The following is a 15,644-nucleotide window of genomic DNA, read 5'->3' as shown; positions in this document are numbered from 1 at the left end:
CCACAAGGAGAGCGCAAACAACATGTTTTCTGAAATGCAGAGGAAAGAGGGGAACGTGGAAGAAAAACATATTTGTTCCAACTGTCTGCAGTGGGGGTTATATTAAGTATGTTTTGAGGAATATAAATTTTCAGCTAATGGTTATTTTCCAAAATAATGATAGATGAACCAAACAGAACGAGATGAAATTTTTTAAAAACCACACACATAACTTATGTCACAAGCAGCATGACAAATTGCCTCCCAATTAAACCAGGGTTCTCATAGTTTCATTTCACAACTCAGACCCAGATTAGTCTTTGCTTTCAAAATTAATTCTATAGCAGATCCCTCACCCTAATGGAGTAGAGTGCCCTTAAAGCAACACCCTTATCCCAGGCCTTGATTAGTTTTTATTTTCCATTTTTTTTAAATCCCTGTAGTAAATAGGATATATGACTGTCATCCCCGGTGCACACCACACAGAGCAACAGAGGGATTAACTGTGCATTTTAATTACTGCCTGAGTGCTTCGCATGAGCCAGCTCTATCCAGCAGTCCCATCCCTGGGGACGGCTGGTAAAGATAATCTCTGTGCACAGACGTGAGGTGAGTTGCACTGTAAGGCAGACAGCTACAGTATAAAGGTGGGGCCATCACCGGAAAATCAGGACTCTAGGCAGCAATGCTTTAAGTAACGGAAGTGCGGTGGAGCACTGACTCAGAATGGGCACACAAATGGTGAGGTGAGTAGAGGAGTGACGGAAATTTCCACTCACCTTCACGTTAGCTGACATATCCTTATCAAGAAACAATAAAACAGAGTAGAGCAACGTCACAACGGGGTTCTTTATACAGACACACAATGAATGGAGGAAACAGGCCATTCAGTGAAGGAGCAGGAGTCTCTAACCGTTTGGATATGGTATTGGAAATCAAGGTCACTTTGATAAACTTTAATAACTTGTGTTAAACAAGGCTGCTTTATTACATAAAGTAAGGAAAGAAAGTACATCCTTGAAGACAGAAGATGTGCAACAAGTTCCTTAAAATCCAGTACACACTATCAGGATAAGTACTGTATGTGTCATCAAAAATCAAAAAAACAGGGCTTTTTATCCAAACAGTAAGACCCATGCTGTATATTCTTCCATTAAATCACCATTATAAAACTCTTTCAAAGAACTACTCCTAACTGTCAACTTGGCCTTTTATTTACCTTTTTTATTCGCTTAGCAAACACCCTTATCCAGGTTGAGCTACACAGCTTACATATTATTTATTTACACAGTCAGATATTTACTGAAGTGATTTGAGAGTGTGCAGACTACAACAGCAGTGATTAACCTGAGAACTGAACCCGCAAGACTGTGGTTACAAGCACAATTCTTTGACCAATGTGTTGCACTACAGTCAAATTAAATTTTGCAGAGCTGAAAAACCAAGTTAACATCCCGTTATCCCAATATGTGAACTTGCCTTTGATCAGTGCTGTGGGTTTCTACATTTAATTGAAACTATAACAAACACTTTTATCAAACACAAAGAGCTGCATACCTCCCTCTTTGAAAAACTGAAGCGCACATTAGGTGCTGAACTACATATTGTATAAATGGCACACTGTATACATATATATCAGCCATGGCTCATGGACAGAATGAAACTGTGTGCTAAGGCTCTGTGTGTGGCAGCCTCACAGTCTATTTCACTCGCACCAGTCAACAGATGATGTAAGACATTTCACTGTCTTACTGGTTGCTCTCTCTCTGCAGCGGTACGTGTCAGCAGTCCGCCCTTTTATGCTGTCCACACTGCTGTTCGCTACAGAGCACTCCTGCTCATAAAGTTCTGCTCAGTGTTCCTTGTGAGTGTTTGTTTAAGTCACTAGGGTTTGTCATCTTTAGTTATAATATGAAAGCTAATTACGGTTATTTCTCTCTTGCCCAAAACACTGTCCAGATGCAATTAATACCCTCAATTTTATCTGAAAAGCAACGGGGAGATCAACAAGGTTCACTCATAATTATGCTTATATTTGTGTGTCTAACATGCAGCTTCTTCTATTTTTTCATAAAGTGATTAGAGAGCCAATACAATTAAAACATACATATACATAAAATAAACGCATAATACAGCAATCACCAACAATGAAATAAATGTGATATGTAGCTTAAGGTGACCTTTCCCCCCAACCACAGAGTCTTGCTGAGCTATAGTTATTCTTGTCTCTGTGAATAACATACAGCTTTTTCCATCTAACCTTAAAGTAATTAAGAACAAGAGCTGCTATAAAATGAGCACACAGCTTAAAACACTACAGCTGCTCTAACCAGCCTGGTGATAAATCCAATCTGAAGCTTAAGGTGACCTTTTGCATTCATCCACTGACTTGAGTTAACACTGACATTTTGGACAGAGAAATCATCGGGAAAGTCGTGCTCCGGGTCGGATATGATCAGGGTACAACAGCGGCCCTGTCAGCACCCCTGTCCTCTACCTTTGTCTCTGTGCGGCGCGTGGTTCCGTCATCGGAGGTGACCACGGATACGTGAGAGGTGGGCGTGCCCGGGTCCTCCTCGATGGTGACCGTCTCCTCCACCACCTCCTGCGGCTCCTGCATCATGGCCAGGGACGTCTGGTTACTGGGGCTCTGCTCCTGTGCACCACAAAGAAAGACAAGGGGGGGGGGGGCTGTCAGGGCTTTGGGGTGATGACCACGACGGCCACATTTCCGGAGACAACCCCACGGAACAGACTGGGTGCGGCTTCGACACTTTAGATGTCAAAGGGCTCATTAACCACCAATAACCTTGGAAGCTTTTCTTCCGCTCTCATCCTGTGGCGTAAACCGGCAGAACCAATTAATAAATTAAAAAAAAAAGAACTTTTCAACGCTGGACTCCTCAAGCAGGTCATGCAAGCAAATGAGATTGCAATCGACACAACGGTTACAACGTCAAGGCCCGGACACTGCGCGTTTCATTCAGTCAAATAGCTGTCTGGGCTGTAATTGAGCAGTAATTGCTGATGATATCGCATGCCGCAGAAAAGCTTCATTTGACCCGGCGTGCGTGAGAGAGACGAAGCTCTGCTTGGAGGAAATGGCAGACGTCATCCGCAAACAACGCCGGGCTTGATTGTGCAAAAAGATATGTAATGACAAACTGCACGCACATAATTGGAATCAGGAAGGAAGGCATTTGGAGTGATTGTCAATAGCGAAAAACATAAAATGAACCAGGGAAGGGAAACGCTTACTGTACAGTGCTTTAGTCATGTAGTACAGAAAGGTAATTTGAAGGGACTTGTGCTGTGATGACTAAAAGACAGTAAGCACAGGGAAGGAGATGCAGAGGGGCCTGTTTACTCTCAGCTTGTCTTTGAACGCGCTAACAAGCGCCGCTCCTCCATTGATCGGGCAGCGGAGGAGTTCAAAGCCCGCGCGGACCTGATTGATCTGCTGCAGTCTTGCTGATCATTCAATTCTTTGCTTTCATGTGCGGTATCATTCATAAACCCTCAGTGCAGTAACGGCCATGGCTCGTCCGGGCGAGCAGACGGTCATCCAGAGGGAAAGTCAAAGAAACTTTACTCTCACGCAGAAAATGAGCAAATTGCTGTATTAATGGGACATGTAAAGTAATTCACCACTGGGAAGTGTGTGAGCTCTCTGTTAGGAAGAGCACCCAAAGTAAAGTACTTAACTGATATTCAACTATTCTAGACCATATAAAAGCAAGATACACAGAAAGTGACCTTTCCTTAATCACCACTGCTCTAAAGGAATGCTCTCGATAGGTCTTTAGCGAACACAGGGTGTTTAAATCCCCGTTTGATGACTTGCACTCTTTTTCTAGAGAAGGACAGCATACGTTTTGAATCAAATAGGGCCTATTAATTATACAACAGACAAAAATCAATTGGCTTTCTCTCAGAAAACATCTAAGAGACTGCTAACCCTTGCAAAATTACACGCAATTATCACAATTTTCACAGTTTATCCTGAGATGGCAATAAGTCCTCTCAGTGGTCTTGTAATGTGCCATTGTTGGCTAAAGTGGAGAAATGAATGCAATCAAAACCTCTGTCTATGTGCAGTGATTTTCCCTGGCGTGAGTACCAGCTCTGTCAGTTTGAATATCACACCCCTCCAGCCCTGCCCAAGCAACTGCTCAGGCTTGGTGCCTGGCCAGAAAACCCAAGAGCTTGGCTGGGCTTGAGACGATGCTTCACTGAACCCCAGAGAAGGCCATCCGAAGTGGAATTTCAGCCGAAACCATTGGCTCTTTTAAAAATGCAGCACAGCCCTGGCTAAAGTCTCATCCTCTGAGGCCAGCTGACAATCCTGGGCTCTTGATCCAAGCATAACTACAGCGCTTCAGTAACTTGGGAGCTTTCAGATGCTAAATAAATGAGCGGAAGTGAATTGGAAGTGCAGGGCCTTAATGATTTAATGATTAAAAAGTGTCTGGATCAGAACCCTGGGATGCACGAAGGCTTTAAGGATAAGCTAAGAGAACAACTGATCTGAGAAGAACGTGGAACCCTGTGGAGAGAGTGGTGCAAAGCACAGAGGTCCCCGGCCCAGCATTAAGCTGGCAGTCAGAGGGTGATATACAGGAGCCATCCAATAAAGAACTGGCAGAAAGAGCCACCTCATAACTACAGTCAGGATTCACAGGTCAGTTTCCCAAAACCCCACAGGTGTGCACATCTCTCCACTGTCCTGTGTCAGGGCTCACACCATCCTGTTAATTTCACTGACAGCCTGAGGTATTTCAAGCTTATGGTGAGAAGCGACAGGACTGCAAGATTTCGTTTAGGACTGCTTGAACTTTTGGACCACAAACACAGATCCTGACCCAGGGAGGTCAAAAGAAAAACAGATACACTTACAAGCATGCATACTTTCACAAGGGTCTAGCTTACCTGCAAAAATACCAAACTTGACACTAGCATTTTGAAAAACACAACAAAACGCGAAATCCTTTTGAACTTGCTCCAAATATTCATCTACGGTTGCATCAGCAGCTTTCAAGAGACAAAAAACACTCGTCTTTTGTTAGACTGACAGAGAACCTTTTTTTTGAAAGATCTACCAGCACTAAAACTCTTTTCCTTGCAAGAGCAAGAAAGACTGAACTGTCAGTATTTGGCCTCAAAGCAGGCTGAGGATTGATAAAAAAAAAAAAAAAAACCCTGCACCTTCCTGACTTGAGTCTGAACGGATCAGCTTCACGGCATGGGGGCAGAAACTGGCAGTGCCGATGCCAGCTTTATTTTTCCGACAGATCAAGAAAGGCTGGTGCAGGAACACTCCCCGATCTCTGCTGCGTCTCCTCTTCTGGGTGGAAAGCTTGAGAGAGAGGCTCCAGGTGCAGGAAATGAGACCACCTGTCAGTACTTTTCTGCATTCCATTTCATGTTTTTCGTGTACTTGGCTCCTGCCTTCACCCCCTCGTGTGACTGCGCAGGGATGAGCTCAGCCAGTGCTTATCAGTGCACTGCTAAGCTTACAGTGGGAGAACTGCCAGTGCTGCCACTTCAACATGCTACTGTGCGTCTTGTGGTGTTCGTCTTTGCTTCTGGGAGTGTCTAGCATTGTGCCATGAGAATAAAATTTAAAAAAAAGAAAAAACACAGAAGAGTTTGGATGTTCTAGAAAGGCCCGTTCCATGGATTTCATCTCCAACTACAGTAGGTTTCACAGAGAACATACCGGTATTAAATTACCTATAAGACGGTAATAATAAGGCTCAGTACTGATCATTTTTCGGAGGATAACCCCAGCTGCCCTCGGACTCACTTTTCAAACTTTCCTCTGTTTTCGCAGCACACAGTCCAATCTCACGATGAACTGATCCAGAAAATGCCTTGGGGCAATTCAGGGGCGGACGAGCTTAAATTCTCACAGTGACGCGTCCAGAGAGCGCCAGACCAATGAATGGAGCACACTGAAAAAGCGGGGAGATTCTATGAGCGGGTGTGTCCGGGAACCGGGCAGAGCAGGTGGAAGAGCAAACAAAAGAGTCCACAATGGAAATCATCCCCGTTCGTGCCCGGGCCACTCAGCACATTATGCAGTCAGTGAGCGGGCCCGGCGTGAGCATCAGGACACGGGGGCCGCCGCTGAATATGAAAGGATGTTCAATGCGCAGCACTGGAAGTGAATATACTGGAAAAAATACGGGTCTGGCACAGGAAGCAGAGTGACTGAGCGCTGACTGCGGGGGTGACTGACACAAGTGATGACTGTGCCGCTCTGTTGTACAAGCGCAGTCACAGTTCCAAGGCCGTGATCCCTAATGCTGGAATACGTCAAGCCATCCAGCTCAAAAGCACCAAGGGTCCATTTGTTTCGTTTTTAAATCAAAGGAATATCACTCATATCAGCGGTTATATCAGGAAACCAAATGCACACGGTGCTATTTCTGTTTTCCTCACGTAGGAGACCATTTCACCTCTGCGGCACCAATTACAGGTTGAATTAATTACTTTTTTTTTGCAACTATGCAGCTCTGCAGTGGTGGCCTCAGTGTTGACTGCTCCCTATCTCTGTACAGAGTGAATGGCTTTAAAAGCATTAAAACCAGTTTTTAAGTGTCTGCACAGGTCCGATTTTTCCCCATTCCAATTTATGTTACAGTAGTTCAGCTCCTAAAGAGATCAAATTAGATGAATGAACTTGGTTACCAAATCAGCCAATTCACTGTCATACTCTAATTACACTCATAACTCAAATTTAAATGGAATTCAATTTGTCTTTATTTTACCACTGTTATCCATCCCATCATTGTTACTTAATCTTTCTCATAGTTAGCATTCTCATCATCTTATTTGTGTCCTTCTATCATGTTTTCATCTTTATTACCATCTAATTCATTCTTTTAATTGGAGTTTAATTTAATAGTGGTATCTTCTTTCATCGTTCTCTTTGTATTAATCAGTCTTTTATCTTTCTGTTGTTTGCTTTGATCTTTGGTGATATATAACTGATGTGTTAAATTTCTCCAGTGTTAGTGTTATCACACTGCAATCGCATTTCTCTCTCATGATTATGGTGGAGAGAGCTGCACAAAATTTGATTTGATTAGATTTTTTTACCGAATTCCGACAGCCCATCCGTGTCACCTCAAATCACCTGGACATCAGTATCTCCCCTCTGTCATGCTCTGCGCTGAGGCTAACAGGATTGCAGCCAAGATGTGGGCCAGCAATCATTACAGGGCTCTTACAGAATTAATCCCCGTGCAAGGACTGCTTGTGTAACCTTGGGTCTTCCAATTTCCCATCATTCCTGCTTTTCAAACAGCTGCCCTCTCAGCATCCCCCTGGCGGAGAGGAGGCTTGGAGTCACATGACAGGATTCCGGCCTTCACGGGCGTCCAGAGAGGGCCCACGCCGCGGTGCGCGCCACTCGTAAATAATAAAAACAAAACAAAACAAATCCTGTTTGTAAGGCAGTCGGGGGCAGCGAGGAAGTCAAACGGAGGCAGGGAGAGCGGAGTCTCGCACAATGCATGGCAGCGTCCCAGCACAACACACTGCTGCACAGCAGAGAGCAGCCTGGCCGGGGCCCTGACAAAGACTCCGCCAATGCCAAGTCTGCGCAGCCAGGGCCGGCCCTGTTAAAGAGGGGCGGCGGGCTAGAGCCCGGTGCCTGGCTGTTTCCAAATCGACCGGAATGATGGGGGAACAGTGAAGATGGGAAGCGACCTCTGCGCTGAGCTCCGCTTACCGGAGCGACTCCGCCCCTCCCGTGAGAGGAAAGGCGGCGGCTCTCGCTACGCAGCCGTTGCATTGTGGGATTTTAATCTCCCCTCATCCATTGCGTGCTCCTGTCCTGAAGCACCGCTCTCTCGCCTCTCTTTCACGCATGCCAGACTCACTTCACAAGCGGCGATTTGTCACTCTGACCAGAATCCCCTTTTCCCGGTACTCTGCCCCCACCCCATCCCCCCCACTCCTTTTTTTTGTTCTTTTGTGCGAAACCCCAGGGCTTGTATGAAAATCGGCTGTCGGTTGAATGGGTATGCTGATGGGCCACATTGCGCCAACTCAAACGCGAGAGATCTGGGAGGTCGAAAACAAGGAAGATGGTGTCTGGAAACGATGTTTGACAGCTGAACAGCGGGAATTTGTCTTTGATTTGATTCTTCCTGAATACTTCTTCCAGACAGACAAAACTCCTTTTGCGGGAGACATCTTTGTTGTTCAACAAGACTGACTAAAGAACTTGTTTCTGTGATAGGAAACAACCTCTTAGTCCTATGGTGGCACTAACATCATTAGATATTCATTACTAAAAATGTAAAACAATCATTTTCACAATTTACTGTAGGTCATGTACTGGACTATGTTTTTCTTTAGCTTTTTTTGTGAAAGAAAACATCTGTACAACTGATAAAATATTTGGCATCTTGAAACATATGGCAACAATCACACAAAAATCCACATTCCGAATTCCCAAACATTCTTCACACACGCAGAGGTTTGCATTTAAACCCAAAATATCATCCTGCTCTTACCGAGATCCATCACTGGAATGCAACACAAAGTTCAGTCAGACTGGCGTGATAAACCAGGTTTTCAGATGTTAAGTAAAAAAAAACACATCCCATGGCATCAAATTCACCTCAGGAGGATGGTGAAACATTGGGAATATGACCCTGGAAGGAGATGGAATTTGTAGCTGGGAGTATGTTTGTCTGGTTAGGGGACTTGGGGAAGGGAGGAGAAAAAGGAATGTACTGCTTGAGATAGGTTAGCTGCAGAGGGGTAAAACTCCCCGCAGATTCTGTGTGACCTGGGAACTGCGTGCCCAGCGAGAAAGGAGCGTGCAAACAGCCCCTCGCTGGCTGTCTGTCAGCAGCTGGGTCCTGGGGGACCGGGGGGACGGCTCTGCTGGGAGATCGGTTCATGTGAGGTCCCCTCCGCTGTCATCTCCGGAGAGGCGGGAGTGACATATGTTCCACTTCCTGAGACCAGCAATACTACAGCATCATGGTCATTGTCTTTTGAACTTGAGAGTGCTCACTGCCAAGGGATATCAGTTTTCAGGGAATTACAGCCCCCCCCCTCATGTGACTGCATGCAGTAGAATCAGGCGCCACATACAGTGGCCGACAAGCAGCACACAGGAAGCTCAGCAGGCATTAGCGCACATATTTAACCTCCCATGGGAACAGATTTAATTTCCTGGGCAAAATGTCAGCTAAATGTTGCCGTATTTCTCCGGTCGTGACTGCTGCAGTATGGCGCAGATCAAGATATGGAGATGGCCTTTCCAATACGGGGCCCGTCAAATCTGATTAAACATTGAACTGACTTTACGGCCGCACACGAGTGGTCAAAGAAAGCGATGGCGGCCGGTGGAGCATGCTGTGGCATCAGCTGTACAATAGGTGGGACCCGCTGTCAGTGAAATCTAAGCAGATTTACAGGTAACTTTCAACTCAACAGCAAGATAAGGGCAACCAGAGAGATCTTTGACTTATAACCTGAGTTACTGCAGAGAGAGGCCCATCTATCAAGTCCTTAATGGCTCAGCTGAGCTACATTGTTTGCTGTTTCTGTTCTTTTTATTGAGGGGAATATGATACTAGACAGTCATTGGGAAAGGGTATCATCCTGCACTGTCCATGATGGGGAGCATTTGTGTGTGCTAGCAGCCCCTGGCTAATAGGCCCATGATGAAGGGTTCACGTGGCTTTGTGTGCAGTTGAATACTGGACGTGCGGGGACTGGGCCCCAGCTGCCTTGCTAGGCAGAGTAGGAGAGAGACTGGGGCCTCTTGGCCTGAGCTTCAAACACCCCTCTGTGACCTCAAATAAAAATAAGCACAGATTCATCTTCCCTGGGCTCAACGGCATTCCATAATGCTCACCATATAAAATTCAGCATGGCAGACCGCTGAGGCGAAAAGCATGCTGGAACACATTTTAAAAAAAGAAAACCATTCTCAGAAGCGCGTTGTTAACTGTTTGCTAGGGCCCTGTTTTGAGCAAAGTCGAAGACAAGGTGTCGAGACAAAGAACCTAAAAGGCAGCGGGAAATGGTGTCTGGTCTACCAGAGGGATTCTCGCCGGCGCAAGCTGCTCTCTCATCAGTATTTACTGCGGCTCTCTGAATTCAGCGTGCACTCAATGGAAATGCATCATTAGTTATCCCACAGAGCCGCTGCCTCACAACGGGCTCTTTTTACACTGACGCGAAATACAGTATTTCATAGATGATGCCTTACTGAGCCAGGAAAGCCTTCTCCCAGGCTTCATCTGCAAACAAGTCCATACTCTGCCGTGCTTTGTTTTGGTGAATGTGGGAATATTTACAATGTGACACAGCTTTATTTTTCATAGTCAAGATCCTGTCTAGCCTGGAGAAGAGCAGACTGCCTCGACTGCCAGTGGACAAACACTCTAACAGGGGCATGGCAGGATGCTTTGGTTTATAGCTCTATACAAGTCAGATAGCTAAGAGAAGGTGCCACCATCAGTAAGGGTCAAACTACACCTGGAACGTAGGATGGATGGATTACAATGGTATCACATTTAAACACTGACATACTACACGTGGCTACACAGGTGTCCAGTTCCAATTAACCGTCTGTCAAGTTACTGGAAGTTGGCTGGCATGCATATTCTCCAAAAGGCACATCTCCTCTTCTTAACAACCCTGGCTCAGCCACCTATAACCTTACTGGTCACATGTTTCACTTCCTCTTTGGTGGGAACAGTCCTGTTGCTTTAGCAGCCTTTGCAGGGCCTTTACAGGGTCTCTAATTCAAACTCTAATATCACACTTTCCACAGGAATACTTGCTTATCACAGCTTATACTGAACTACATACATACTTGGTCATAATACAGATAGTTATACCGTGAAAAATGCCAAAACATCCAAATGAAACAATAACTACTTATTTATGATTATTTATACAATTTTGTAGTTAGCCAGTATTTTAATAGCACATAACAGAAAGCATTTGCCAGACACACAAGCCAGACATATACTATAGGCACTTTTTAACGAATTCTCAGGGAAAGCAGAATGTATACTTATCAGCAGCAAAAAAACAGCAGCAGTATGTGGATCGTTCAAGCTCAAAAGCTGCAGATGAACCACTGCTGAATATTTAAACAAGCTCAATATGTGATCTCAGGAAAAAAAAGCCTCAAATTCTTTGCTCTATTTTTCTGTGAAAAAACATGGATTCTTGCACAAAAGAACCACAGATTTATTCTAAAAAGGGTGGCTTCACATTTGGAGTCAACTGTACAATCGAATGTGAACACTTTTATTATAAAAATTCTAAATATAAATATGTATCAAAAGGTATATTATCAGTTGATGTTAATTGTTTCTATATTAAACTGTACATACTGTGAAGGTCCCTTTCTTTCTGATCAATATATTTGAGGGTTACAGAAGAGATACTTCCTCTGTGTTGGCTGTCCTTGAATTTAAAAAAGTATTCAATAAAAAAGTAAAAGAGAGCTCTGTCTGAACTCTGAAAGACTCCCACAGGCACTGAAAATGAAACAGATTTTCCACTGGGTCGGAATATATTGAGTAGAGAACTTTCCTCCTCGAATTACTTTCAAATTCATGTTTGGGCCCGTTGCGTTTCTTTGTAGGTTGCCCCTGTTTATGGCCGTCTGTGGGGGGGGGATGAAATATGGATGCCTTCCTCCTTGAGTTGATGCCTCTTGTTTGGGGAGAGGGCCGCACAGCATGAACACTCCCCCCCCCCCCCCCCCCCCCCCCCACGGAGGTCTGCCCCAGACTGCAGCCGTCTCCTCACAGGAAATGCCAAAGAACGCACAATCATCTGTTACAGAAATACAGTAAACAGGAACGTGACCCGAGACGATCACGGGAAGGCGGTTCCCTGTGAGTAACAGCTCAGGGCCCCTTTTCTTCCCGGGGTTACTCATCGGGAACGGGCCACAAAAGCGCGAGGCACCGCAGACCCGCTTTCCCGGACGGGCTGCGGACCCTTCCATTCAGCCACTCTCCTTTTTTCAGGCTCTTGTTTGTAAGTGACGGCGCACACAGCGAGGACTGTTTAGTCTTTTCTGTTCGGAAACGTCGGGTGCATTCCCAGCCTAATTATCAGGGATTCCAGGACCGGGGTCGTAACGGCCTAACAGGGCCGCTGCCAAATCAGTTCAGTTTCATTCCGACCTTGGGCCCACTGACCGCCCAAACACGGCCCCCGGCCCGGCGCAACATCTGCCACCGCACTGATACTGGTATAATGACCGGCACACATCTGACCCACACTAGCTACTGTCTTTTTAGCCACATACTTTTTCCAAATAAATCACTTGAGTGGAAACAAACAATGGTGTTGACAAAGGTGACGTTCCCCAAATTGGAGCGTGTCCTAGATGTCTGGCCCAAGGAAGGAGTTAGTAACAATGCAGGCTTCCAAACATCAAGCCTGCGTATCTAGAGGAAGGAAATGTCGAGGAGATCTTTCTTCTCCCTGAAGTTGCTTGACTCCACCCCAGGAATTCCACTCCATGCTTGCTGTTTGAATCCATTAGACACAACAAATAGTCTGGTCTCAAATGCACTGCAGCCCGCAACATTATGGGGTGTCTCACAAATGCTGCCTAAATGCCACCAAATTAACTACTTGTCCCACAAACTATTTTTCCCAACGTGTCATTAATAGAGAGTGAACTGCCTGGCACATCAGTATCGATGACTACTCCTAATAAAATGGGAATGAGTACTTTTCCAACAAGCCAATTCAAAAACTAAGCATGTCATTCGTGAGTGAGACACAGGCCTCAGACCTACACAGTTTTAATATTGGCTCAGGAGGTGCTATTACAGTGGACACTGCCTTAAAATAGCATGTGGCATGCAAATGCAACCCAGCCAGGCTAGTACTGTAACTGTCTGGCAGGGAGGGCTGGGCGCACAGCTCTCTCTCCCCTCTGCAGTGGGCTCTGCAGCAGAGGCAGCCTGAAATAGCTCTCCTGCAACAGTACTGCACACAGACACGCGCGCGCACACACACAAACACACACAAGCATGTGCACACATACACACGCACATAACATACACACACGCGCACAGATACACACGTGCACACACATGCAGACACACACACACACACACACACACACACACACACACTAATATCCCGCTCAGCCAGGGCAGGCCTGGCTCCCAATTAACGCCGCTAATCCAATCTGTGTGCTAATCAGCCCAACCCCTCTCACACAGCATCGTCCTGCACACTCCCCTGAGACGGCAGCGGCTCCAAACTAGAATACCCTGCATTGTAAAGAAAAACAGCAAGGGGGGGGGGGGGGGGGGGGGGGGGGGGTTAAGTTTGGTCACTTGCAAAATGAAACAGAAAAAAAACCATTAAGGAAGCAAAATGCAACCTGGAATTTCGTTCTTTGCTCTGCAGCACAAGAGTACGTTGGTGAAAGGCCTCAGTCAGTCTTTCGAAAGAGGCAGAAATTGAATAAGCAGTTGGTCTGAAATGATTGAGGGACAGGGTTCACAAAGAACAGCACAATCGAGGGTCCACTCCTGCTTCCTGTGCTATTGTAGGTCTTTCTCTTTCACCTTCTCTTCTGTTCCTCATTCATCAGCAGGAGTAAGAACAGAAATGAACGGTTCAGCACGACACAGAACTGGAAAAAAATGTAGCACATGAGAGAAACAATAGCTTATCCATGATGACAACAGTAATAACTGAACCTTTCACATATTCTGTAAGAACTCATTGCATTTTGGAGTATATATTTAAATATGCATTGAAAATGCAACAAAAGATCTTGCCTTAAAATTTGATGCAACAAGAGCAACATATAAATGCATCTGTTTCTTAGGGCACAAAACAGGTACTTATGACACACAACTTGATCAAACCCACTGTAAAAACAGGGGTCTGTTTTCTCGCGCGCCCTCCATTTGCCTCTAGCAATGCGCAAAACCAACGCAGCAGCGATATTACAGGGGTGTTTATTTCTCGGTGGGAAACCGTGTTGCCGTCAGCAACAGAACGCGGCCGCGGGTCCAGATGACGCACGTGCCAATCCAGAGCGACTCATTAGGCCCTCTTACTCGGTTAATCTCACATGAATAGGGTGGCCAGACCATCACATGAGCGTGGTACCGTGCCAGGAAAGTCTGACGAATGCCTGGCTACACGTGGCCCTGAGCTGCCATGCGTAAATGGGAATTTACAAGGAGCAAGGTGCGATTTGTGAGGCCAGGAAAGTGTCTCTATAATGCTGTACAGTCAAGAGGCCATCAAAACACTGAACCGCGATGTACATCTGAATTTTGATGTCCCTACCTCCACCTCCCGCTCAGTCTGCTTCTGCAAAGCACCATGAATGGCACCTCTCACTGTGCCTGCTACACTCACTGCCACCCATCATGCAGGGACAGATTTAACTGTGTGACTCATCAATGAGAGCACTGCACCCATTTGCATTCAGACGGTCTCTGCCGGAATGCATCTCCGTCCTGGCGGGAAGCACTGTCCCGTGCATGCTTTTCGTATCTGCGTAGCCTCGTATCTCGTGACTTCATTCTGGGGCCGCCGCCTTCATGGTAGCTGATCTGGGGACAGAGGTGTCCAAGTTTCTACATCACGCTGGTATGCAGAATGATGCCAATCTCAGAGATTCTTCAGCAGGACACAGTCCATTTACAACTGACTGATTTTAGAATTGATAATTTGCGGAAATGTATTCCTGGGGAAATAATATATCTTTCACATTTCCAATGCCTCATACTGTGCGCAGTCGATTTCTGGGTGAGTATGGGGTTTTACCATCTTCCTGTCTCCAAAAAGGGATTGGTGGACAATTACTCGACGCACAGTAAGCCACTTCTAAGCCACAGTCCCTGCTCTATTCACACAACATCTGAGACCATTACCAAGGGTCTGCATAATATCAGTTCCTATGCCGCTTCCTTAATCACAGCTAGCTCATGTACTACAGCGGTGTTTAATTCAGAGAGCGTCTTTTGCATATCTCAGGGATCCGGTCTGGTCCTGCGAGATCTCTTAGTGCAATTATTTCAAGCATCTGTTTGCCCGGGGGGCCCATCACCTGTAAACTAGACAGTCCATAGCCAAGCACCCATTAAGCGCTGCTCCCACACCCTAACAATGGCAAAGGTGCAGAAGGAACACTGTCTGAGCGGAAGCCAGCTTTAGTGTTATGTTCTTAAATCTTACCCAAGAGCATCACACTGAGCATCAGCTCCTGACACGAGGCCTCTTCTTAATACCGTAGATAGTCTGCTTTATTGCTTGCACAAAGACAGAAATAATGACAAGAGTAAGCGTTTTGTTTAAAACTAGCTAGTAAGGGAGCTGACAAGCAAGCACTGGTCAATAGTAAGCCTTCAGTATTGTCAACAGTCCTCAGCATTGTCTCACAGCTGGCCTTGTTTCATATTCCTCGAATCACTGAGGTCAGTGTTTTTCAATCTGAATCAACCCGTCTCAAATATTCTCAATAGATTGACTTCTTGGCGGAATTCACAAACCTTGGTAAATATTTCATGGAAAGACAATTGTTGGCTGTAGCGCCGGGGCCTCTTGAAATGGCTCAATGGCAGGGAAAAAGACAGGGGCGGAATCGGGGAGGCTGTATCAGCGTTATACCTCAGTGTTAT

General features: G+C 45.7%; 1 protein-coding gene across 8 annotated transcripts in view; it reads right to left on the bottom strand.

The window, feature by feature from the left end:
* arvcfb (ARVCF delta catenin family member b) overlaps positions 1-15,644 on the bottom strand; it is a 159,583-nt gene that overhangs the window by 53,084 nt on the left and 90,855 nt on the right. For 6 of the 8 annotated variants that reach the window (XM_036527352.1, XM_036527344.1, XM_036527347.1 and 3 more), the window contains one exon: positions 2,477-2,635. In XM_036527352.1, the coding sequence (XP_036383245.1) occupies positions 2,477-2,602 (126 nt within the window). In that variant the 5' untranslated portion in view covers positions 2,603-2,635. Of the gene's footprint in view, positions 1-758; positions 780-2,476; positions 2,636-15,644 lie in introns of all 8 variants that reach the window. The other 2 variants (XM_036527345.1, XM_036527349.1) reach the window with 1 other exon arrangement.

The sequence above is a fragment of the Megalops cyprinoides genome, chromosome 4, assembly GCF_013368585.1.
Source record: "Megalops cyprinoides isolate fMegCyp1 chromosome 4, fMegCyp1.pri, whole genome shotgun sequence".
Classification (NCBI taxonomy): domain Eukaryota; kingdom Metazoa; phylum Chordata; class Actinopteri; order Elopiformes; family Megalopidae; genus Megalops; species Megalops cyprinoides.
This window is presented reverse-complemented; position numbering and strand designations above follow the sequence as displayed.